The sequence below is a fragment of the Phoxinus phoxinus genome (genome assembly GCF_949152265.1).
Source record: "Phoxinus phoxinus genome assembly, chromosome: 2".
In the NCBI taxonomy this organism is placed as follows: Eukaryota; Metazoa; Chordata; class Actinopteri; order Cypriniformes; family Leuciscidae; genus Phoxinus; species Phoxinus phoxinus.
Window position 1 is genome coordinate 45,742,151 of NC_136877.1, and position 25,734 is coordinate 45,767,884.

At 37.2% G+C, this 25,734-nt stretch overlaps 4 protein-coding genes across 5 annotated transcripts in view; 3 read left to right on the forward strand and 1 right to left on the reverse strand.

Moving 5' to 3' along the window:
- The first annotated feature begins 592 nt into the window (after positions 1-592).
- On the forward strand, positions 593-4,276 carry snrpf (small nuclear ribonucleoprotein polypeptide F). The gene is made up of 4 exons (XM_079590024.1): positions 593-718; positions 1,376-1,501; positions 3,111-3,175; positions 4,036-4,276. Exons 1-4 carry the CDS (start codon positions 716-718, stop codon positions 4,100-4,102), a joined length of 261 nt encoding a protein of 86 aa, XP_079446150.1. The 5' UTR covers positions 593-715; the 3' UTR covers positions 4,103-4,276.
- A 545-nt stretch (positions 4,277-4,821) lies between these two features.
- On the forward strand, positions 4,822-10,383 carry amdhd1 (amidohydrolase domain containing 1). Of its 2 annotated transcripts, none has more exons than XM_079590003.1 (10): positions 4,822-5,030; positions 5,196-5,470; positions 6,688-6,794; positions 6,873-6,937; positions 7,038-7,315; positions 7,928-8,153; positions 8,265-8,389; positions 8,498-8,591; positions 8,683-8,843; positions 10,220-10,383. In XM_079590003.1, the coding sequence occupies exons 2-10, from the start codon at positions 5,331-5,333 to the stop codon at positions 10,323-10,325; spliced, it is 1,302 nt and encodes a 433-aa protein (XP_079446129.1). In that variant the 5' UTR covers positions 4,822-5,030; positions 5,196-5,330; the 3' UTR covers positions 10,326-10,383. The 2 variants fall into 2 exon arrangements, with proteins under 2 accessions (XP_079446129.1, XP_079446128.1); XM_079590002.1 differs by having other exon boundaries at positions 4,843-5,025.
- Positions 10,377-22,642, reverse strand: LOC306986598 (RPA-related protein RADX). The gene is made up of 15 exons (XM_079589988.1): positions 21,971-22,642; positions 20,764-20,915; positions 19,597-19,768; positions 18,291-18,399; positions 18,097-18,188; positions 17,900-18,025; positions 17,705-17,812; positions 16,379-16,552; positions 16,085-16,206; positions 15,499-15,572; positions 14,863-14,925; positions 14,736-14,785; positions 13,163-13,468; positions 12,888-13,040; positions 10,377-10,700 (listed from the first exon to the last, which is right to left on the reverse strand). The coding sequence occupies exons 1-15, from the start codon at positions 22,554-22,556 to the stop codon at positions 10,579-10,581; spliced, it is 2,409 nt and encodes an 802-aa protein (XP_079446114.1). The 5' UTR covers positions 22,557-22,642; the 3' UTR covers positions 10,377-10,578.
- A 1,481-nt stretch (positions 22,643-24,123) lies between these two features.
- The window catches only part of LOC306987969 (uncharacterized protein), a gene marked incomplete at its 5' end in the record, with an annotated part of 30,893 nt that continues 29,282 nt past the window's right edge, over positions 24,124-25,734 (forward strand). Inside the window, 4 exons of the mRNA XM_079592641.1 lie at positions 24,124-24,177; positions 24,420-24,473; positions 24,717-24,824; positions 24,935-25,015. Coding sequence (XP_079448767.1) covers positions 24,124-24,177; positions 24,420-24,473; positions 24,717-24,824; positions 24,935-25,015 — 297 coding nt within the window. The remainder of the gene's footprint in view (positions 24,178-24,419; positions 24,474-24,716; positions 24,825-24,934; positions 25,016-25,734) is intronic.

A 25,734-nucleotide genomic window follows, 5' to 3' on the forward strand; every position in this document is an offset into this window, starting at 1 on the left:
GGAATGCGGATCTGCAAAAGATTTCCGCTCTAATCCGCTACTGTTGGCTTTCAGGCAGCTTTTAATCTTTGATTCATTCACAAAGTACCCAACACATATAATATAGATATATAGCCTATATCAATCCTATCTGGTGATACAACTGGTAAAGAATCTCTTGGCATGTCATGTCATCCCTGTCAGACAAGTTTACATGACATTTCAATACATGATAATGAAAAAAAGAAGCTGGACAAGTCTTTAGAAGATAAATCAACTTTTATTTATTTGTAAAGCAGAATTGCTGTACAAACAAAGGACACTGCTGAGCGATTTGGATTTACAGTTGTTTTATTAAACATAGATCTAACAGTTATATAGAGTTTTGCTTAAAAACTTGTGAATCAGATCAAATGGTAAAAATTATTAATATACACTGAAAGCAAAAGAGCTTTAACAATTTGTTCTGAGTACTGAGAAATTGACGTAACCAATTAGCCTACACAAAATTGTAATGCCTTTTATATACATTTCAAACGTGATTTCATGGCGCTGTTGCACGCCCGTCCTGCGAGTGGCGCTGTGGGCGAGCGCGCTCTTCTCTCCCGCCGCGCGGTCAAAGTTCGCTCGCAGTCCTTCCCTCTCTCGGCGGCAAGGCGTGCGAGTGTGCTTCACTAGCCTATGCTATTTGAATAAACAATTTTTTCTTCTGCAAAACTACTTTAGCAGTACAGTCATGGTAAGTACACCAGAATCTCTGTCTTTTGGCTCAATGTTTGAAGTTTTGTTTCGAGAAGCGAGGTGGTTTTCATTCAGGAATGAGCGGACAATGCGGTTGCGTGTTAGCATCTGGAACGTAACGTAGATTGGACGTTGTTTTCAGTCATTATCAATGTTGGAACATTTATCTCTTTATTATATCAATATTTCCACCTGCCTTGTCACAACCTAGTCATCCACTCTTCCTAGATAGCTTGTATCTAACTTAGATAGCCTATGATAATTCGCAACTAATTATTGTAAATCCAAACAAGAATACTGTAAGACTAAAAAGCACATTAGTTAAACTGAAGTTCTTCTATAGATACAATTCTAGTGTATATATAGTTTAATCTTCACCAGAACCCAACTTGCATTGCGATTTTATTTTTAAAAATATATTATCTTTCTATTTGACAGTTAAAAGAATTGTACATACTAAAAATCATAGCCTAACTTAAATGTTGTTGTGATTTCCAACATAAGCATTTTACCCAAGTCTTATAATGATACTACGTTCATTCTGGCTTATGTTGGAATTTTATGAAAGAATTACATTTGGAATTTGGAGGTTCAAAATTATATTAGGTTTATTATTTTTTTTATATCTGACACTGAACTTTGACCTTTTCTGCAGAGTTTGCCGTTGAACCCCAAGCCCTTCCTGAACGGTCTCACAGGAAAGCCTGTGATGGTGAAGCTGAAGTGGGGGATGGAGTACAAGGGCTACCTGGTGTCGGTGGACGGCTACATGAACATGCAGGTAAGTCTCAATATAATAGACCGTTAATGAATGCATCGGCCATTGATCATATAATATCTTTAGCTGTCACTACTTTTCACAGAGGCCCCACTCACATCTCATTTAATATTGACAGAGAGGTTCAACAGTTAGAAGGGATGCACCGATAGGATTTTTTGGGGCGGATACTAATTTTAACAAACAAATATTGGCCAATATCGGTATTTGTCACCCACTCTTTCATCAGAACTTTTGTCATGAAAATAGATTAGTGATTGGATCGTGATTTTAATTTAGCAAATTTCGAAAATGCATACATTAAGGTATAATAAACATCGCTTTTTAGGTACAGAAATAAAGTAATAAAATGTTAAATATATTCATTGTATAAATGTAGACATTGATTCGTATTAAAGTTACCAAAGTTATTTAGTCAAGAGTAGTGAGCTTTTTGTTTGATTAACATTAAAACAGACCGCAGCCCAGCAGAAATATTAGGCTGCTGTCTATATACTTATTGATACACACGTGTGTTTTATTTCTCAACTCACTTAAGCCATAACCGACTGTTTACAAGGATACAAGACAGGCATTTTGATATAATTGTGTGAATTAGAAGTGAAAGAACTCAATTCAGTATTTGCGTGTTGTCTAAAACATTGCGTTCTGGGCGCATGCTAATGTGTTCATTTCTCTTTTGTGTCTTCTTGTGCTTGTATATTTAAATTGGCAAGACTTAAAAGCTTATGCAAAGGATAAACTTTGACGAAGATACAGTGCTGGCCCGATCGCAACAGTGACCGTTCTGTCAATTGTCCCGAGCGCTGGCACCGGGTGGGCAGTCTCTATTGTCGAGCCCTGCTGTATTTTGTTCAGATTTGGTTTTGGCAAGCATTTCATAATTTTAGCTGGAGAAAAATGGATTATGCGACAAACTCTGTGCCTTAACGCTAGCCTGGCAAGCCAGACTTGCATCAAGATGTTTAGTCTGGCAACTCTCCATAGACGCGGCTTAATCCGAGGGGCGGGATAAACGGTTGTCTCTCAAAATCCCTCTGCACGCAATAGGATAGCGCTACAACCAACCAGAGCAACGAAGAAGGTGACGTAGTCAGAGCGGCAAAGATCCGGTCCAGCAAAACTCCGAACACTTCTTCCTTTTTTAAGAATGACTTAAGTGCCGTTTTTTGCTCTTTTCTTAAAGAAAAACGTAACTCCAAGTCCTCCAGAGTCGCGGCCAAAGCCGATTCGAAAGACCGCTGTTCTCCATCCGCAGCCGCCATTCTTTGTTTTCAAGTGGCAGCTGTCGCAACTCTGTCGTCATATGTTAAGCCCGCCCCCGCCTACTCTATACACGACGTGATTGGCCTGACCCAATTTAGGTTTTTGCAGCTAGAAGGTCAATGGAGAGTTGCTAGACTGCCCAACATACATTTTGCTGCCGCTAGGGTGCGTCTAGATTTCTAGGCTACCTTAACGCAGTTAATCAACCATCGGTATCTCCCTTTTTCATGCTATAGCTGATATGCTGATGGTTTTAAATACATTTAGATACATCGGTGCATCTCTAATTGTTAGTAGTTCTTTTTCTCTGTGTGTTAATTGATCTCTGTCTCTCTGATGTATTTAGCTGGCCAACACAGAGGAGTATGTGGACGGAGCATTAGCGGGTCATCTTGGCGAGGTGCTCATCAGGTAAGATTTTGGATGGAAAATCAATGAGTGGTGCAGGGATGATGTCAAAATCTGGAAGACTATATCGCACCTGGTATAATGGGTTATTTCAATTTATGAATAAAATAAGTTCTGTGGTAAATTGTGTTCATTTCATCAGCTATTTGTGAAATGTACATTTAGTGTTATGAGATTTATTTTTACATTTCGTCAGAAGTATTACACTTTCACCTAGAAGCACAAATCAAGAGAATGTCATGATTGATTTGACCTAATTTAGTTTCCTGATTTATTGTTGGCCATTTATCATATAAATGAACGGACTCTACATTATTAAAACTGGTAAAAGAAGTAATGTCATAAATGAAAACAGCGAACTTCCTAATAGTAATTCCAAATTACGTTGTTTTTCTATTAAAACAGCAAAAAAAGACATCGTCTCATCTTAGTCGTGGACATAAAGGTCGTTGGCGAACATCTTTTGCTATAGATTTCCTTAACGTAATAGTGGTAAACCGTATTTGACGATACTTGGATGTTTTGTTTTTCAACATGAATTACACGCATGCATTTTGAAAATGCTAATTTTGAAGCTGTTATGTTTATTTAACAACAAAATGTATGTTTCTATTTAGGGTGTGAGTGTGTGCAGTTTACGTTATCAAACAAAATGTCAAGTATCGTCAAGTTGTTTACCACAGACTTTTTACTAATAAATTGAAAATCCCTATTAAAAACCCCATAGAAAAAAAATCTTGAGGCAACCAGTGGTGAATTATTCTTCCGGGTTCAGACGTCATAACTGCACAACACAGCAATAAAAGGAAATGCATATTTTGTATTATACTACTACTAATAATAATGTCTTTCTTGTTCTACAGGTGTAATAATGTTTTGTACATAAGAGGAGTAGAAGAAGAGGAAGAAGATGGAGAGATGAGAGAATGAAGAGTGAATCTGTTTCTTTTTATAATGGGATTGGAAGATTTATTGGTTAATTTGCAGTTTGTGTTAGTTTTATGTAAAGCTGTTTCTTTTTTCTTTGTAAAACTGTTAGTTTGACTTTTTTTTCCCACTGTAAAAGTTATTGGTGGCACGATGACAAATAAATTGTGAACTTTTTGTATGTTTTTGCCATTTCTTTGTCTTTGTGTAATATTTGAAGTCAACATGACATCAAAATTGACTACGTACTTAATGCAGCAATTTATAAATGCATGTTATTCTGAAGAAAACCTTGAGTCTGGCTCTTCTGATATTGATAATGCCATTGGTCTAGTATTCCCACTATCCAGTTAATTGCAGATGGACATAATCTCTTCCCACCTTAATTGCTTCTTTTTAACACTGAATATGTTTCACTGTAATAGGTAAAATTAGTCAAGTGGTTTATGAATGCTAAAGCTTACTGTAAGAGATTAAAGAGCCATTGCATTTTTGAATTACTCTAATATTTTTAAATGATCAATTTGAATTAGGAAGTTGCCGTTTGTATTAAATTATGAATTGTTTGTAATCGTTTTTCAATGATCAATTTGAATTAGTAAGTTGCAGTTTTTATTGAATCATGTTTGTAATAGTTTATTTCAATCTTTGTCCACTCTCTGAAGAGTAAAATCATCTGTTCCCACAGTAATTACTTTTAATTTGAATAAACTAGTATATTCAGGTTAAGACAGGTTTGCTCTGGGAAATTAGGCAGGAAAGAGTAGGAAAACATTGATGCGTGTATCGTGAAGGTATATAACCTAGCGAAGGGAAATAGTTCTCGTTATTTTGTAAATAGGTTACATTTTCAGCAGATTTGTGTGTGGCGAATCGATTAAAGACAGTGTGACGGACGAGTTTAATTACTTTACTGAATATTAAAGGTAAGGTAAGTTTGAAACGTATAGTTCACATTCACACAAACTGAGTAAGTTAAGTGGGAAAATCCATTCGCAAAATGTTTTACAGTATTGCTTATTTACACATTATTTTAGATAAATCAACTGTGCAGTTAGTAGCAGCACAACGAAAATAACATGTTTTCCTTGTATAGAATCGGCGGAACCTAAACATGAGCTCAATTTAGCGACCTTCGGCCAAGTTACCCAATTTTGGCTTTGCTAAATATTTACCCACTCTTTCATCACTGAGCTCTGCTCTGAAGCACTTGCACCAAAGTTAAACTACAATGTCTTCCAGCAGTTTCAGACTTTTAGTCAAGAATGCAACCCAGGTGGTCTTGGTTTGTAGAAATGGTGAAAAGTATCTCACCAGGAATGGGATGCAGACTCTGGCTGTCGTTGAGAATGGCAGTGTGGTGATTGGACAGTAAGTCAGATGAATTCTTTATTTTACTGATGGTCTGTCTCGTCTTATTTATTGCACGTGGTAAATTCAGCATGTAAATAAACGATTGCAAAACTGTCTCCATACAACATAAACAATTAGCCATTTCTTATGGTCAGGATAAAACACACAAATAATTAAAAGCATGGATAATTTAATTGAAAATATCGGATTCATGCATGGCTCCATCGAGATATTAATTTGAAAAATACATTAAGCAGTCAAAGTTGTCCACAAAGGACAAAAATTGTCAAATGGATCCATATAAAGCAAAAGTTCATGTTTAGGTAACACTTTACAATAAGGTTTCATTTATTAATATTATTTAAAGTACTCTAGCTAGTGTAGCTTTTGGCCCTCTAGCGGTTAAAAAACAAAACTTGCATGCATTTCGCGAATTGTTTTGGTTGTGCTTCGGCTCTGCGTGACTGAGTGGATGAATGACCCTTCACAATAGATAATGTTTTTACAATGAACTCTGTTAGAGATCTAAATGTGGGCATTTATCTGTTCAATAAAATGCCTTACTCACCTGTTATAGAGTTATAAAATCACCATCTCCGCCTCACTTTTACAATACCAAATCCCTCAGTTCTCGCCATCTCAGAAAAGCCAAGCAATGTTGATTCTCGTTTTATAAGGACCGTCATGTTAATCTTTCTCACTCGTTGTGACAAAGATGCCAACCCAACACCCATTTGCTTACACCATACACGCAAGTAGCCGGACATACACCACACGTTTCTCTTTACGGATATGACGATTTACGTGCGTGTGAAGTTGACGTATGTACGTAATTTCCCGCGAAAACCATCCCGTCAGTTCTAATAATGAGAATTTATAATAGTCCTCCTCCTACCATAGTAAATCAGGGTAAGAAAAAAAAAAAAATAGTTGTCTAGGCCTATAAATTGTACCTATATTAGTTAACATGACCTAACAATAAACACTTCTACGGCATTTATGAATCTTAGTCAATGGTATTTTCAACATTTACTAATACACTTTTAAAATCCAAAATTATTTTTGTTAACAAAATTCAGTGAATTAACTAACATGGACAAACTGAACAATTAGATCTATATTCCTACTACTAACAACTAATGTTAACAAAGGTATAGTTGTAAATAAATAACATTTTTAAAATAACAATTTAAGTCAATGGTGTGTCCTCACTGTGTGTGTGTGTGTGTGTGTAGTGATGGACTAATTAAAGCTGTTGGATCAGCAGAGATCATTGAGTCTCAGTTCAAAGGAGCAACGTTTGACAATGTTCTGGATGCTTCCGGCATGTGTGTTCTCCCAGGTAAGTGTTACATCCTTTTACATTTAAAATCCTATATAGGCTATATATATCTTAACGAATCTTAACATAATTTTACAGGTCTGGTTGATGCACACACACATCCAGTGTGGGCTGGAGACAGAGTGCATGAGTTTGCCATGAAGGTTTTGCTTTCATTTAGTTCAATCTATCTCTCCCTTTGCATTTTGTGTGGATATATCTGTAAGTCTTGGTGTCAGAGAAGATATCTTGTTCTGTGTACAGCTGGCCGGTGCCACATACATGGAAGTGCATGAAGCAGGAGGTGGGATTCATTTTACAGTGGCACACACTCGCTCAGCAACCCAGCAACACCTATTAGCTGCGTTACAGAGCCGCCTGGAGCGCATGATGAGAGCTGGAACCACGCTGGTGGAGTGTAAGAGTGGATATGGACTTGAGATGGACACTGAACTCAAGATGCTGAGGGTGATCAATGCAGCAAGACAGTCACTGCCAATCGAGATATCGGCAACATACTGTGGAGCCCACGCAGTACCCAAGTACAAACTCTTTACACAAATATTTTTTATCATAGACAAAATTGTTCTAAGCAGTTTTTTTGTGATAAATTGTAGTCCTCAAATTGATTCTTGCCACTCGGAATAAACTAAAGTAATAGACACACCTTTTCAGATATAAACACACAATTATATTTTCTTGAAAGGACAAGTTTATCAAATTTTGAAAGATTACAGACAGATAGATAATTCTCAAAAGTGACAGTAAAGACATGTATAATGTTACAAAAGATTTCTATTTTAAATAACTGCTATTCTTTTGAACTTTCTTGTCATCAAAGAATATTAAGCAGCACAACTGTTTTCGACATTGACAATAACAATAAAAAAATTTGAGCAGTAAATCAGCATATTAGAATATGCAGACACTGAGGACTGGAGTAATGATGCTGAAAATTCAGCAAAAAATATTATAATATAAAACAGTTATGTAATGATATCTCATAAGTTTTACCATTTTTATTGATCAAATAAATTCAGCCTTCGTGATCAAGATTTTCAAAAACATTGACAAATCTTAACGACCCCAAACTTTTGAACAGCAGTGAAAACAACTCTTAACTTGCACATCTTATATGTTCTTTGTGCATTCAGAGGTAAAACTATGGAAGAAGCCACTCAGGACATCGTGGCCGTGCAGCTGCCCAAGATAAAAGAGCTAATGGCTTCAGGTGACCTGCAGGTGGACAACATCGATGTGTTTTGTGAGAAAGGTGTGTTCGATCTGAACTCTACGCGCTGCATACTCCAGGCTGGCAAAGACATGGGTCTCAACATCAACTTTCATGGCGATGAACTCCATCCCATGAACTCGGCACATGTGTGTTATTTCTGCACACACACACATTCTAGTTTCTTGCATACAATGTTCAAATGGTGTTGTTCTTACATACGGTAATCTTTGTCTCCTTTTTATCTCCCAATCGAACAGCTTGGGGCAGAACTTGGCGCTTTAGCCATCAGCCATTTAGAAGAAGTGACGGATGATGGAATCGCTGCCATGGCAAACGCTAAAACATCCGCCGTCCTCCTACCCACCACTGCCTATATATTAAGGTAAATAACCACGACGTTGATGTTCTCACCTTTCCTTTTCTCTCCAATCAATTATCAATGCAATAAAAATAATAGATCATGGATTTGATCTCCTTGTGTCTGTCTAAGGCTTTCTCCTCCGCGCGCGAGAGACATGCTTGATGCTGGAGTCATAGTGGCCCTGGGTAGTGACTTCAACCCCAATGCCTACTGTTGCTCAATGGTGACCAGAACACACAAACATTATATTAATGAACAGTTGAAATCTGACCTGGCCACTCCATATAATGCCATTGTGTCGGTTTGTCCATTAGCCCATGGTGATGCACTTGGCCTGCGTGATGATGAAGATGTCTATGCCAGAAGCGTTGGCCGCAAGCACTATAAACGCAGCCTACGCCCTCAACCGGTCACAGACGCACGGGTCGCTCGAAACCGGGAAACAGGGAGACCTTGTGATCATCAATGCACCACGGTTAGCACACACACACACACACACACACACACACACACACACACGGGAGCAAGAGATCTACAGGGGCAACTGCTGAGTTCTGTTGTTCACGAGCAGTGTTGCGGTGGGTAACTAACTACAAGTAACTACTTTAAGTTAACTAATTACTTTTGTTCAAGTAACACATTACTTTCAAATTTACAACAATATAGTTACTTGTTTGCCATTTATTAACTGACTTTACTTTATTAACCTAAGTCTTTGCTGCGCATCTACGTTGATCCAATTCAACCAAACTAATAAGCAAAAATGACTTTAGCCTTCTGGTGCTCTTCGAGTGTCAGTGAAAAATTACAGTTTTTTTTTTTTTCAATGATATGAATGCACTATATTTTAGTTCGATAATGTTTTTTGTATTTTTAGGGGCTTTTATGATATTATGAATTATATTTACACTGTATTTATAATACATTCATTCACTTTTTGAGCATAGACCTGAAAATTACATTTCCAACTTAAACTGTTGTACATCTTGAATGCTTTAGAGCACAGACTTAAGTTTGGTCTCATTTCAAAGACGACACTTGGCAGATTTTTGCTGAAGTGCTTTAAAAAATAACTTTAAAAAAGTTGAAAAATGAAATATTTTATATGAAATATATATTTTCAAAAACACGTTTTACTCTAAAAGAAAATCAAAGCCATAACTCTAAATCTATTGAGCTTTCAGTAAGATTTTGTTTGGCCGCAGTACCAAAAGTTTTCACTAGATGAAATTCATCTCCCATTAATTTCCAATGCGCTCATTTTTGACCGCGAGGAGCACAAGTGTGACTATTTTTTTCAAGTCCATTTAACCTTTTCGAATCATGTCCATGATTTTTTTCTTATGCGTGTTCACATAGCAAGCAACCTTTACCAAGTTTCGTACCATTCTGATGAAGTAAAAAAAAAAGAAAAAAGTAAAACATAATATTTTTACGAAGAGCACCATAGGGTTAGATAAACTTTTGTGTTAATTTTTTTTTTTCATTGCTGAAGTTTATTGAATTTTCTTCTCTTGCCTCATTTCACTTTTGGTGTGAAAGGGCCTTTACATTTACATAACTTTTTTGTTATTTTATTGAACTTATTATTTATTTATTTTAACGCAACATTACTTTCCCATAAAAAGTAACTAAGAAAACGCTATTAGTTACTTTTTCATATTTTCAAATATTGTAATGCATTACTTTTAAATGTAACTTTCCCCAACACTGTTTATAAGTTGTTTGAATAAGGCATAACAATGGTTCAATATATGAAATCAGTTATTGAGATTCAGATTATGACTGGTGCTTGATGGGACTTGTTAAGGAGGTTGTTTATAATGCGAGTTCTCTTTCCCTCTGTTGCAGCTGGGAACATCTGGTCTACCAGTTTGGGGGCCATCAGGAGCTCATCAGATACGTCATAATCAAAGGCGAGATTGTTTATGAAAATAAAAAAGTCTTGACGCTTTGAGCATCATGCACCGCAGTCAATCCCTCAATGAAGTCAGTGCAACACAAGATTGTGTGGTACAATTTTATTACCATGGATAGTAAACCTCATGGAACCATACTCAAATACTCAATGATACAATTAAAAAACATGTTTGTTGATAAAATAAATAAATAAATAATATGATATAGGGTGATTCTGTTTACAGCAGCTGTATAAAATCATACAAACTTCTTTTATATCAACGTGTCCTTCCATCTCCAGAGCGCTTCTATCATCGTAAAGGAAATGCTCGGTTTAGTACCAGCTCCATCTTCTCTGCTCCCAGTGCACATGCGTCTAACACACACACTAGTCTTTGATTGGTCAACTGATTTGCAGTGGCGATCATGTCAGCTGTAGGAGAAGAAAGAGAAACCAGATTTAAATGTGTAGCTGTTTTATTACCCACAGGAAATGAAAGTGATAAAATAAAGGGTTAAAACAGAATTGTTTGCTATTGAATCATTATGGTTTCATTTAATTTTTTCTCTCTTCAAATTTTAATTGTTAGGTTTCATTTTATGATCTATATTACATCAGAGTACATATACTGTAAGAAGCTCCACCAGACACTAGAAAAAAAAGAAAAAACCTCCCCTCTTTTATCGGAATACAGAATGAATAAAATTCTTGTGATATCGTTCGTGGCAATATGATATTTTAGAAAAAAGATGATGTCCTGCTGCCCATCACTCTTAGAAAAAAGGTTCTATATAGAACCTTAAAGGGTTCTTTATGGATTTAGTTTTAATTCATTCATTTTGTTTGTATTTATTTTTGGTAACACTTTATTTGAAGGGGTGTGCATAAGTCTGACATGACACCTTCATAATCACGACATGACACATGTCATGAATATGAAGGAGGGTGAATGCATGTTTATAACAACTGTCATTAAGTGTCATTTGCTCAATTATGACATTTTTAAAGGAGAACTCCGGTCAATTTTAACATTGAGCTCAATTTTTAGTAAATTTGGAGTGCTGTCAATACAGAAAACAACGACAAAAATCGGTGTTGCCTACACTGTGTTATCCTATTTTTAAAATTTGCACCCTATTGACTTGAATGGGGCAAGTTTTAAACCTGCTTTTATCCTCTTAACATATTTGATGTGTCATACAAGTGCCCAGCCATGTTGAGTGATTCCTTAAGAGTGAACACGAGTGAATCTGACTGTAGTAGATGTGAAAGATATGAATAAAAATGATGTTATATCAGCCAGCGCAAATACCTGTATTTAGTTCCTGTTTTCGGTGGAAGTCCAAAGTAGTCGATTGTCGAGTTCACGCGCATAGGTTTAGTTACTATGATCACGCGCGTGAACTCGACAATCGACTACTTTGGACTTCCACCGAAAACAGGAACTAAATACAGGTATGTGCGCTGGCTGAAATAACATCATTTTTATTAATATCTTTCACATCTAATGCAGTCAGATTCACTCGTGTTCACTCTTAAGGAATCACTCAACATGGCTGGGCACTTGTATGACACATCAAATATGTTAAGAGGATAAAAGCAGGTTTAAAACTTGCCCCATTCAAGTCAATAGGGTGCAAATTTTAAAAATAGGATAACACAGTGTAGGCAACACCGATTTTTGTCGTTGTTCTCTGTATTGACAGCACTCCAAATTTACTAAAAATTGAGCTCAATGTTAAAATTGACCGGAGTTCTCCTTTAATGCAAATATGACATTGTTTAAGATGTCTTTGTTATGACAATAACCAATACATCATAACCTGTCGGTGTCATAACAACTTGACAATACCAAGACAACATAAATTGTCATAAATATGACATAGCAGATTAATTATCAAACTTAAGAAACCACTTAGCTTTATGGGTTAACATTACATTAAACTGTCATGTGGTTGGTTTTGACATTGGCTGTCATGAGGCCATTATAACTGTCATGAATGTTTTTCTTGACCTCAACTACAGTGGTACAAATTTAATTTGTCATTAAAATCTCATTTTAATGACAAATTCAATCCATAAAGCTAAGTAGTTTCTTAAATTTGATAATTAATCTGCTATGTCATGTTTATGGCATATTTATGACAGGTTATGTTGTCTTGGTAATGTCAAGTTGTCATAACAAAGACATCTCAAACCATGTCATATTTGCATTAAAAATGTCATAATTGAGCGAATGACACTTAATCACAGTTGTCATAAACATGCATAAAACCTCCTTCATATTCATGACATATGTCATGTCATGATTATGAAGGTGTCATGTCAGTCTTATGCACACCCCTTCAAGTAAAGTGTTACCGAAAAAAATTATAAATAACCTGCTAAACATGAAAATATTATGCAGTCATTTCAAAGAATCTTTTGGCATAAAAGGTTCTTTAAAATTGAGGGGGGTGTATATAGGTCATGGTGTGCTACACTGTTTAGTAGCTGAAAGCATTATCAAATTTGCTAAAATATGACCATTTATGTTTGATTGGATTTATGAAAGATGTGTTTAGACACTGAAATTCATTCTAAATAAAAAAGGCATTCATATTTAATCTTCACATTTACCGGGGCTTGGGGGCGGGGCATGTGGTGAAAACCCTCCATGTGATAGGAGAGACTCCCAAGAGTTATCATGTGACAGGGGGAGGGGCATCCAGTGCAAGTTTCCCGGGGCAGCAGGCAGAAAAAGAGCGTCAAGCATCACTCCATCTGATAAAGCTATGCACACAAGAGAAATAAAAACATTATCACAATACTACAAACACACTGTGACTGACACGTTGACTTCAGTGTTCAATGAAGAAAAAAAAAAAAAACTAAATTGTGTTTTAAATGTGCACCTCTCATTGTCAGAGTGAAGTAGCCAGTGTAGCAGGAGGCGGGGCTAAATGACTCCAGCTCTCTCTGTGGGAGGAGCTTGTGAAAGTTGTTAACCTGCATCCCCACGGCAACAGCCTGAACATGTCGTCGCTCATAACAAAAAACCCGTGGCAGAGTTTCAATGGCGACCCGTGTCAGTCCCAGACGTGAGGTCATGGGACTAGTGGGCGGCGTGGAGAACTCTTCGTCGTCGCCATCTTCATCATTACTATCATCATCCTGTTCTCCGACTAGAAACTCCATGGCGCCATCAAACAGAGAAAAATCTGCAGGGCACAGGGACACACCGATCTTTCAATAGTAATTCAATGCAAATCTGAGCAAATTCTCTGACGAGATCCATGTCATTATTGTATATACAATTTTCAGTTACAATAACTGTTCTGTTAAAGGAATAGTTCACTTCAGAATTAAAATTTCCTAATAATTTACTCACCCTCACGTCATCCAAGATGTTCATGTATTTCTTTCTTCAGTCGAAAAGAAATGAAGGTTTTTGAGGAAAACGTTCCAGGATTTTTCTCCATATAGTTGGACTTCAATGGGGTCCAACGGGTTGAAGGTCCAAATTGCAGTTGCAGTGCAGCTTCAAATGAGAAATAAGGGTCTTATCTAGCCAAACCATTGGTCATTTTCTATTTTTTATATATATAAACTTTTTAACCACAAACGCTCGTCTTGCACGTCCACGACTTCACACATTACGAAATAACGTTGGAATGGTCAGGCGGTAACCTGACGTAGGCGGAAAATGTAGGTTATGGTCTAGAATCTCATTTTCTCCAGCTTTAAAATCGTCCGACATCGTTGTTTTGCTTTAAATCTTTGTTTTTGTTTTTTTGTAAGGCCGTTTGACTTAGTCTTTGCATGTCTGCTTTGTAAACACTAGGTCAGTACTTCCGCCTATGTCACGCGTGACCTTTCAACGTGATTACGTAATGTGTGGCGCATTACAGCTAGTGCAAGACGAGCATTTGTGGTAATTTTTTTTAATAATTTTTTTTAAATGACTGATGGTTTGGCTAGATAAGACCCTTATTCCTCGACTGGGAATGTGTAGATCCTTTGAAAAGCTTAATTGAAACTGCAATTTGGACCTTCAACCCGTTGGACCCCATTGAAGTCCACTATATGGACAAAATCCTGGAATGTTTTCCTCAAAAACTTTAATTTCTTTTCGACTGAAGAAAGAAAGACATGAACATCTTGGATGATGTGGGGGGTGAGTAAATGATCAGGAAATTTTAATTCTGAAGTGAACTAATGCTTTAAAAACCCTCCGTTGATCCGACAGTCCGCGGGCGGGGATACAAAAATGCGGAAGTACAATCTGTAGTTTCATGAAAGCCATAGAGCTGTCAAAAGAGTTTTGCTGATAAATAAAAGGGACTTTCTTTGTCCAGTTAACACGGAGAACGAGTAAACACTAATACTACCGACACTATAACAATACAAAGCAGATTGAAAATCGTCAAACTTGCACCCAAAAACACCCGGGAATTTGTATGGTTTGTGTGATTGTTAACGTCTTACCCCTCTCTGTGTCATCCTCTGCTGCAAATGGTTGCAGAGGTGGTGCCAACCTAAGAGAGAATTCATTATTATTATAACTACTCATCTAACAGCAGGTCTTCTGTATCCGAGAGAAACACAATCTCACCTCTTTCTCGGGCTAGTACTGCTGAAAAGTTTCCGCTTCACGGGTGTCCTGTGAGGTTCAGACCTGCGGTAAAAACCAGTGTAAGGGACAGTTCACCTAATAAAGAGCCAATCAAATATGCTTGTGTTTCTTAGAAATTCAAAAGGAGGGATTTAGCTACTCTTTTCCACGCAATGACAGTGAAGGGGAACGGTCACTGTGATTTTGCCAAGTAAGACATGTTCCTGGATCAACATTTCTGTCTGAAAATGTATTCCTAACACTGACCCTACTCCTAAACCTAACCCTAACACTGATATACATATCAGTGCACTGAATAACAACACACTGAATAACACTGATGTAGAAGCACCTAACCCTGGTTTTAAACCTAAACTTGCCATAAACTCTAAACTTGTCCCTCAAATCTGATTGGTTGATTTGAATGTTGATCCAGGATTATGTTATACTTGGTGAAATCGCGTTTACCCGAAAGGGGAAGAGCTGCTAGCTATCGAATCTCATTCACACTTCTGCTCATTCACACTTCTGCTTCTGTGTTGTGTTAAGTTACACGACATCCAAGAACATTTTTGATCATTCCTGGATGAACAATTCAATACACATCATATCAGAAACCCAAAACAACACACACACCCCTCTCTCTGCCGTGGCACTCTAGGGTTGAGTGGAGCCGATGGAAGATCTGAATACTGGGTTCGCCCATTGTTCTATAAAAGAAAAGAAAATAGAGATATAAGAGAGGTACATTATCAGTCCATAAGAGTTATTTATTTAAAGAAATAAATACTCTTGTTCAGCAAGAGTGCATCAAATTGATCAAAAGTGACAGTAAAGACAATGCTGTTTTTTTAAACTTTCTATTGATCAAACAATCCTGAATAAATGTTTCATATTAAAATTTCATTAAATTTTGATATTGCTAACTGATAATACTAAGAAATGTTTCTTAAGCGTCAAATCAGCATACCAGATTGATTTCTGAAGGATCATGTGACACTGGAGTAATGATGCTGAAAATTCAGCTTTGAATTACATTATAAAATATATTTAAATAGAAAACCTGTAATAATGTTTCACAATATTACTGTTTTTACTGTTTTTTTTTAATCAAATAAATGCAGCCTTGAGGCTTCTTAGAAAACATACAAACCCAAACTTTTGAGCAGTGTATGTTGTTGGCTGTATAATAGTGTGGGTTATTTGTTGCTGATGTATGTACCTCTCTATGGTGGTAGCAGGCGGCAGTGACCACACACTGAAGAGCCAACTGTCGTTTCTCTCGATAATTTAACTTCTCACACTCTAATTTCATCTCTCCTCCACTGATGAGAGCAGCTTCCCCTGCACACACACACACACACACACACACACACACATTTGAGTATTGAATACATTTTTTCTACACTAAACTCAACAGGTTGCAATTAGAGCGTTTTCTATGCTCGCTCCAATCATCTTTTCATAAACACCGAAAAACTCTACAAACATTCGCATGTCGTTTTCTGCTTCTCACCTTGTCGGTTTTCCATGAAGCTACTCAGTGAAACAGGAAGTGGTGGGTAGCTGAAATATCCTCCAATCGCAGCTCTTTCCAGCAGGCCGCTCTCATCGACCTGCTTCAGCCAGTGAAGAAACTGGCGGACGGGCCGGACACCTCTGTATGGCATCACGGGATGAGACCCTGTGCCTGTTTTCACGTTTGCAAATGATAGCAGCGGATTCTACCAATTCTGCAAGTAAGTTTACATTCAACTACCATTCAAATGTTTGGCTGTAAGACTTTTTAAAGGGGTCATGAATTGAGAAATTAAATTTTCGACATATAAGAGCCATTTTGTCTTTATTTTAAACTGTGTCATGTAAGTGTGTGTCCAGTAGGGGTCCCTCTTCGGTAATTGGTTACAGAATATAGGTGGGACTGGGAACCTTTCTTCAGGTAACAGGTGTTGGTGGAGAGAAGGTGCACACACACACAAACACATTTTTGACCACTACGCTAAGTTCTGCTCTGCAAGTAGGAAATCTGTACTGGTGAAGGCCTGGAACTGTGGATTTATTGACTGTTTGTTTGAAATGAAGACCAGTCACGGTAAAATAAATCTACGACTGTGAGCATATTAACTTGTGTGTGGACATTGCAGTGAATAATAAGGCAGGCGTGTGCATACATTAACAAGCATCCCTCAGCTGCTTTTAAGTAATAGACTTGGCTGCTTACTAAATATTTTTATAGTACTAATTAGTATTATAGTATTAATTGTAACTTTGAATTGCCATAGTGTATGAAATGTGCTATATAAATAAACGTGCCTTGCCTTACTATCTTGCTAACATTATAAGTGGACCTCAAAGAACATTATATAATTTAAAGAAATGCAGTTTATGGCCCTTTTAATGGTTTTGAAAGATGTCTTTTATGCTCAGGCTGCATTTATTTGATCCAAAATACAGTAAAAACAGTAATATAGTTAAATATTATTACAATTTAGAATAACCGTGTTCTATGTTAATATATTTTAAAATGTAATTTATTCCTGTGATGCAAAGCTGAATTTTCAGCATCATTACTCCAGTCTTCAGTGTCACATGATCCTTCAGAAATCATTATAATATGCTGATTTGATGCTTAAGAAACATTTATTATTATTATCATCAGTGTTTTTGTGGGAATTGTAATAAAAAAAAAATCATGATTAATTGACTAATTAAAGTTCAAAAGAACAGCAGTTATTTGAAATATAAATCTTTTGTAACTTATAAGTGTCTTACTGATCCCAAACTTTTGAACGGTAGCGTATATTATATGTCTGATCTATGAAGGTGTGTAAGTTTAATTTACCTGTGCAGTAAATCTGGGTTAGTGACGTGTTGGTGAGATATTCAAAAGTCGTAGCTCTGTCGACTGCACTTCTGATAAGCTTTAGTCTGGTGCAGACAACCAGTGCCACTGAATAAAAAAAAAGAAACAATACAGTTTGTCTGTAATAGGACAGAGATGGAGAATAAAAAAAAAGAGACAATAGAGTGACTGTACTTGGATAGACGCGGCTGTGAATGTCAGGCTGTGATGTGGAGAAAAGCTTGATCATGATTGGCTTGTCTGATGTTCTATCCACCAATTGGAGCCACCGATACTCCTCGATCTCTGACCTTTGCCCATCTGCAAGGAAAACATATTTCAGTGTATTGGTTTAAGATTAAGCACATTTCTGTGTGTACCAAACATCTCACCTTTCTTCCTGACACGTTCTGGTCGACCAACAAAGATCACCACACCAATGACATCGCAGATGTGGCCTTGAGGACTACTAGGAAGCTCCTGCCTATAAAACATGATCACGACATGCATGTATCTGTGCTGTACAAGTCTTCGATCTCAATGCAAGACTCCAGAGGATATTGAGATTGTGATTTTGTGTGCACACCTGCAGATGAATGAATGAGGCAGGTTTGGCAAAACCCAATCTGGAGAAATCTGGTTCTTGGGGATGATAGTAATTTGAGCAGTGGGGTTCCTGGAATTAAGACTGATCTCTAAAGAAGGAACAGATGATGGTAGAATACAAGATGTTATAAAGGAGAGCAAATATCTATATCTAATTCATATACTCCAACATAGGCCCTGTTTACACTTGGTATTACGAAGCGTTTTGGCATGACTCGTTTCAAAATGATTACTTCAACTTATTGATGCTAAAAGTGGCTCTACAAGACACTGAATCATAGTTTTTTACACATAAATTTTAATATCGTGCAAAAGTTCATTAATTTCAGTAATTCAACTTAAAGAGGCTATATGCGTTTTTCTGAAATTTAAACTCGCGACTGACACCTGTGGCCAAAAAACTGAACTGCTCTTCCTTTCTGCTCGCTCGTACGTGCACACTTCACAAGTCATCTGCTGCAAGGAGGTCAGGTCAACATTATGTTTACAGAGGTAAGAACAGTCAAATACATATATTGTTTGAGATAAGTGTTCTGAGTGATCTGAAACGTTTAACATGAACGCGCTTGACGTCACATCCGCAGACAGCGCGGGAAAAATCCGACCCGACAGAAAATAGGAAAAATAGGATACAGGCTTATAGGTGCACCCACTGTGAGCAGACAAGGTGTCAGTATGCTCATCAGGAGATGTTTGAGTCATAAATGGTAAAATAAAAAGGCTATTGTTTCGTTTATTTTGGGGGAAAAGTTCCATATAGCACCTTTAAAAGGTGAAACTAATATATTATATACCGTAATATGAGATATTTATATGAGATAAGCAAAATTAGATATTTCAAGCCTTTATTTGTTATAATTTTGATGATTATGGCTTCCAGCTTATGAAAACATTTTCACAATATTCTAATTTTGAATTTGGGGTTTTCATAAGCTGTAAGCCATAGGCTAATCATCAAAATTATAACAAATAAAGGCTTGAAATATCTCACTTTGCATGTAATGAGTCTATATAATATATTAGTTTCACCTTTTAAGTTGAATTACTGAAATAAATGAACTTTTGCACCATATTCTAATTTTTCAAGTTGCACCTGTAGATTCTCCATTTTGGCTTTATTTTTGTTGAATAAATATTGAAACTGTGTAATACTGTAAGTCTGTAAATAAGTTTTGTATTTAATACAAAACCATAGATTTCAAAGTGTTCATAAAATACTTTGTTATTCACATGACTGTATATGTTATAACTTCAAATGTGAGATGGCTATAATTCTTCCTTCCTACCAACGTGTGGCTCTGATTCCTGCCCCGTGCGGCTGCCGTAACTCTCCTTGACTCTGTAGTGACGCAATCTTACAACTTGACCCGGATGTAGGATTCGGTACCATTCCAGACAGACTGTGTTCCACAGTACAACACAAGCAGTGGATGAGCCATCCCCGACCTGCAACTCTGCCTGAGAAAAACAGATTGATGGAAGGAGTTACTTTTAATGTCAAACCAATGTTGTGATACTTAAAGGTGCAGTGTGTAATTTTTAGCGGCATCTAGTGGTGAGGTTGCGAAATGCAACAACAGACGTTACGGTGGCCGACAGGAAAAGATGTTGTTGTCTGAGACAGCAGAGAGTAGCCAGTTCAGCAATGAGGTTTCTTTACAAAGATGAAGTAAGAAATTATGTTTACTTAATTAATCAGTAAAATGATATGATATTGCAAATATTATTGTTACTTGTTCATCATTGTGTCAGTGTTTTATTCGCAGACTTTAGTTCTTAAAAAAAGAACTAGTTCTCTAGCTTCTTTGCATGAAGAACAAAACAGTGACGAAACGCGTTTGTCCATTTAGAGCTACTGTAGAAACATGTCACCGCATTTCAATGTAATGGGACCCGCGGTGTGTGTAGATAGAAACTGCTCATTCTAAGGTAATAAAAACATAACGGTCCATTATATAATGTCTTTATACACCACTAAAAACATAGTTATGCATTTAATATTGCATTTCTGTAAACAGATCCTCATAAATATTACACAGTGCACCTTTAAGTGATGTCAGGCATTGCTTACTATGTATGACATATAGGCTAGATAACTATTCATTTTGAGGAAAACAGTTGATGGGAAAGTTGAATGGTCGGATGAGAAAGTCCTGAGAAGGGCTTTTAAAGAAATATAGTTAAAGTCCCCCTGTAGTCAATAATTGTACCCCTTAAAATTCATCTTTGATGACCAAAATGATATATTTAAACGATTTTTCCTTGATAAAAAATTCTTCATGCCTTTCTCGATATAGCCTAACTCTACACCCTTGCCTCATTTAGTATATGCGGTTCTATGAATATGCAAATTAGCCCCGCCTCTTTGGTTCACTGCAGTTTTAATATGACCAAGTTTCTATAGGTACCAGAAATTTGCAATGGAAAAGTAAGTCTTGTATTTGACCTCTGACCTTATAGGGACATTCACAATTCTGATCTGCTTTCCCATAATATATGAGTCTGGATTTGTGAAGGATCCGCACACACAGGGCGCCCCGGGACCGGCGAGATCCGCTCAAGAAACGCCGACGTACTTCTGCGAGTGAAACCGTGGACCCGATATCTGCCACCAGACACAAAAGCATATGCATGAACACCAACACATCATCATATTCATATTTGGCACTCATCTTACTGGTTTCAGAAACACTCACTCCTATTTAGTCATACAAGAGGTTGAGACGCCTACCTGGACGGCATTTTTTGTGCCGGATATATGGTGTTAAAGAATTGTTTTCCCTGTTAAAATTCTGTCATCATTTACTCACCCTCACACGGTTTCATACCTTTCTGCATTTCTTTCTTTCTTCTGTGAAACAGAATATATTTTGAGAAATTTCTCATTGTCTTTTTTTGTTGTTGTTCATAAGAATGGAAGTCAATGTTCACGAAAACTGTTTGTCGTCTTCTCTTGAACACACAAAAAAATATATTTTAAAGAATATGAGAATAACCAAACAGTTAATGGGCCCCACTGACTTCCAAAGTATTTTTTCAAAATATTTTATTTTTCTCAATACTATGGAAGTCAATGGGGACCACAACCCGTTTGCTTACTCATATTCTTTATATTCGTTTGTGTTCAATAGTCATGAAGAAAGAAATTCATACAGGTCTGGAACAACTTGAGTGTGATTAAATCATGACAGAATTTTCCTTTTTAGTTGAACTTTCCCTTTAAATGTTAAAGATTTAGGCCTACTCTAATTACCTTATTTCATTTGTTTTGTTTTACTTAGTGTGATTTTCAGTTAATAGACTTTATGCACAGCTGCACTACTTCCTGAACTTTAGCCAGCTCCTTTGTTTCCTGTCTGCCATTATTGGACAAACTGATTAATCCAGATGTGTCTGATTATTGTTGTTGGTCAGGCACACCTGGATTAATCAGTTTGTCCAATAATGGCAGACAGGAAACAAAGGAGCTGCTAAGGTTCAGGAAGTAGTGCAGCTGTGCATAAAAGTCCATTGTATTGAATCCAATTAGGAAGTTTTAACCTAATAAGTATTAAGTATTTTAGAAGGAATGCACTTAGGTGAAAACTATGGTGCCCAAGTTAAATGTTTATAAGAGAGTGATTCCGTTAAACGCAGCCTAACCTTTATGAACACACACACCATCTATGTCATCTCCAGAGTCCTCCGCGTCGGGTTCAGGAGGGGTCGTGTCCCGCCACATCTCTCCATAGAAGTCGCGGTTATTCCACAGCGGCAGGTATGAGCTTCTGCGGGCTCTGAGCGGGTTCGTGCTCGGTTCGGCTCCCATCCACGGAATGGACCTCACGTTGACGGAGGAGAGCGCCCGAAGAGCCGCGTCGCCCCCGGAGAGTCGGTCCACCTCCAGGCTGCACACATGGAAAGAGCCGCCGTCTTCCCCGCGGCTGAACTCCACACTCCGTACGACGGAGCCGCAGTGAAGTTTATTCACGCTGATGAGTCTGTTTACCGCGGGATCCAGAGACACGCGGATCTTACAGTCTCCATCCGTGATAGTGGCGTCAAACAGACTCTCTGACATCGAAATACTGTCCGGGAAACGGACGCCGAAGTCTGCGTCTCTGCCGTAGCGCTCCAGAGAGATCACGTAAAGCGGTTCCGAGCGGGTTCGTGCTCGCGGGGAGGCAGACGTGTTGGATATTAATCTTTTTAGGGTCTTTTTGAGTGTGCAGCAGCACTCAGAGGAACTGCCTGACTGAACTGCCATGTCTGCGAGACACAATAATAACACCGCCGCAAAGCATTGTGGGAGATTGAGTTCAGCACAGAACACACACACACACACACACACACACACACACACACACACACACACACACACACACACACACACACACACACACACACACACACACACACACACACACACACACACACACACACACACACACACACACACACACACACACACACACACACACCATAGACTGTAAAAGACACACACACATATATAAAAAATTAAATATAAGAATGAATTACAATGAAAAAAAGATAAAATATCAACATATATTAAATAAATATAGCCTAGAAGAAAATAAAACATTTATAAAGATAAAAGGAAAAAATATAAAAAAATATTTAGAACTACGCAATAATTATAAATAGCAAAATAAAATGCAAGTATGAAGATTAAAATGCAAACATTAAAATATATAAATACAAAGGGCTTTCAATATTTATAAATGTCTGCTGGCAGACAAATAACAACGCAACACAAGCGGCTGCTGTGTAATCACATCATTCTTTTGACTGAACTTTGATCTGAGCTCGATTCTCAATACACTCTATGTAGTAGATCACCACTAGAGGGCATAGTTACTCCAAAAAACTATGATGATAACCTATCGGTCTTTGTCAGACACGTGGGTTTGTTGTGTGTGACGTCACCGCGCCGCCATTTTTGAGGTATCGCTACTGACTGTGAGCATTGAAGAGATTACAATAGTAGAGAAAACAAGTAAATAACTCGCAAAACTGGAGAAGCACAAGAAAACGGAGAAAATGTCGTACCGCAATAAACTCTATAAATATGGCAGGTACCGTTATTTGGAGAAATTGTCATCCATTCAGAACATAGATCCATATATGAGCTGACTGCAGTGAGTTGGAGTGCTGATCGCGAATTGTTTTCCTCATCCTCATACTTGGACATTGTCAACTATCTTGTTTATGGTATAAGCGCATATACCCAGTGAACAATTTAAAAACTATAAATCTCTTAAAGCCCACGGACATTTCATAAACGGCTGTGTACAGGATTTATTTACATTCCCACCGAAGGACACAGTAGTAATAGCAAAGATATGTTTACTGTATTGATGATGATGATGATAATGTCATGTTAAGGATGTTTTAGTTTGAAAAAAGAATGAAAAACACAATTCTCCAACATCAGAATACCCCAGCATCGATACCTTACAAATGGCGGTTACGCCCATAATGCACTTCGTGTATCGCGAGTGTGACGTCACCTGACAAAGACCGATAGTACATTACAAAAAAGTTTGACAGCAGCGTTCCCATGACAGTGTGTAATAATAACACACGCATAGCGCCATCTAGCGGTGATTGTGCGTCATTGAATAACGCGCCCTTATCTTATCTTTCTGAGTGAATGAACGGGCAGCTCCTCAGACACTCTTGGGTCTGGGTTTAGGTGACATGAAGCGGAATTTAAAGAAGACTAGAGACCGCACAGTAAATGGATGCAACTTAGGCCGATTAGCTGTTCTTTTTATATGAGGTCCAGTGTCTGAAGCCTGCTGTCCGGTGCCATGTGGACATATTACAGAAATGGAGTTGTACCAAAAAGAAATTTGCAGAAATTGGTAAGATTGTATTTTCAATTCAATATATTTGATACTTTTACAGACCGTGTATTTATCAAAAAGAAGTCTTCTCTTAAATGTGTTGTAGCCTAAATGAGTATTGCAAAACGACAACGAGTGATTTATATGTTTGATAGCTAAACTTTTGATTTCAAAAGCATTAAAAGTGCATACTTAAAAAAAAAAAATAGACAGTCAACTCTCATAATCATATAACAAGAGCATGTGTTACAACTGAACAGGAAAATGAAGTTGTCAACCTTCCTCCTATTTCCAACGGGAAGTCAGCAATACTGGTAAGCTTTTTCACTGGTTAATGTTTGTCGTTTTTATTTATTTATTTTTATTAATTACCAAATCCCCTGCAGTTGTGACAGTTTTCTTCTTCTGCAGTGGAAGGCTTTGCATCAGCTGTAACACAATCTGTTAATTTAGGGTTGCTAATTCGGCTTCTTGTGTTACTTGGGGAAGCCAAACATTTGAGCTGTTTGTGTAGCACACTTTGTTGCTCCCTCATTTAAGATGCATGACTTGTTCAGGATCCCCACACCAAAGGCCAAACCACAGCCCGGAGACTGCAGGAGCGGTTCTTCTCCCAGGATCTGAGGGATCATCACGGGTCCCGACACAGAGCCGTCAGGAAGAAGGTGCATGTGGACTTCCAGAGAGATTTATAGATTTCATTCTACTTTAAATACATCCTATATTTGTATCTTGTACGATTTATGTGCTAATGATTCTCTTTAATGTGTAATAGAAAAACAGTGTAGGCCATCGGCTTGCTCCATTATCCAGAGTGAGCGTGGAAACAGAGCTGGAAATCACAGCACACCTTAAAGTAAGTTTGAAAAACTAATGAACGTTTCAGAAACTACTTACCGGTTAACAAAAGTATGTTTTAAGAACATTCTGCTAACATTCCCATTCATTTCTGAAAATTATTATTTCTTAATGTTCTCTGAACCTTCAAAACATCCAGTTTTTTAATAGTTTTAAAAAGTTGTTTTATGTACGGGTGAAACTGGAAAAATTAGAATATCATGCCAAAGTTCATTTATTTCAGTAATCCAACTTAAAAGGTGAAACTATCGACTCATTACATGCAAAGTGAGATATTTCAAGCCTTAATTTGTTATAGTTTTGATGATTATGGCTTACAGTTTATGAAAACCCCAAATTCAAAATTCAAAACATTCCCATTCATTTCCGAAAATTATTCTTTCTTAATGTTCTCTGAACCTTCAAAACATCCAGTTTTTTAATAGTTTAAAACATTTTTTTTTTGTATGTGTATGAATGAACAGTCCATTTTATAATTCTTCAGACATTGGAACGTTATTAGTAACATTTAAAATATTGGTTGATAGACAAACTAAAACATTTCAGAAAAAAGTTCCATGAACAATATTTAAATAACGATTTTATGCTAACATTTTGTGAACATAATTAAAGACTAGATCACTTTTAATGTTAATGGGTTAGGGTTAGGGTTAGGGTTAGGTTGGTTAACCCTAACCAAGCCCAGCCCAGGTTAGAAAAAGAAACGCAAAAGTAATG

What these genes read in the sequence shown, in the direction of transcription:
- snrpf (XM_079590024.1), top strand. An exon ending in ACGGCTACATGAACATGCAG is followed by an intron (nt 1,502 to 3,110) that starts GTAAGTCTCAAT and finishes TGATGTATTTAG; the next exon opens with CTGGCCAACACAGAGGAGTA. An exon ending in CTTGGCGAGGTGCTCATCAG is followed by an intron (nt 3,176 to 4,035) that starts GTAAGATTTTGG and finishes CTTGTTCTACAG; the next exon opens with GTGTAATAATGTTTTGTACA.
- amdhd1 (XM_079590003.1), top strand. Translation starts at nt 5,331, where the DNA reads ATGTCTTCCAGCAGTTTCAGACTTTTAGTCAAGAATGCAACCCAGGTG. An exon ending in ATCCCATGAACTCGGCACAT is followed by an intron (nt 8,154 to 8,264) that starts GTGTGTTATTTC and finishes CCAATCGAACAG; the next exon opens with CTTGGGGCAGAACTTGGCGC. An exon ending in GTGATCATCAATGCACCACG is followed by an intron (nt 8,844 to 10,219) that starts GTTAGCACACAC and finishes CCTCTGTTGCAG; the next exon opens with CTGGGAACATCTGGTCTACC.
- LOC306986598 (XM_079589988.1), bottom strand. Translation starts at nt 22,556, where the DNA reads ATGGCAGTTCAGTCAGGCAGTTCCTCTGAGTGCTGCTGCACACTCAAA. An exon ending in CTTCATGGAAAACCGACAAG is followed by an intron (nt 16,207 to 16,378) that starts GTGAGAAGCAGA and finishes GTGTGTGTGCAG; the next exon opens with GGGAAGCTGCTCTCATCAGT. An exon ending in TGCCCCGCCCCCAAGCCCCG is followed by an intron (nt 10,701 to 12,887) that starts GTAAATGTGAAG and finishes CTTCTCCTACAG; the next exon opens with CTGACATGATCGCCACTGCA.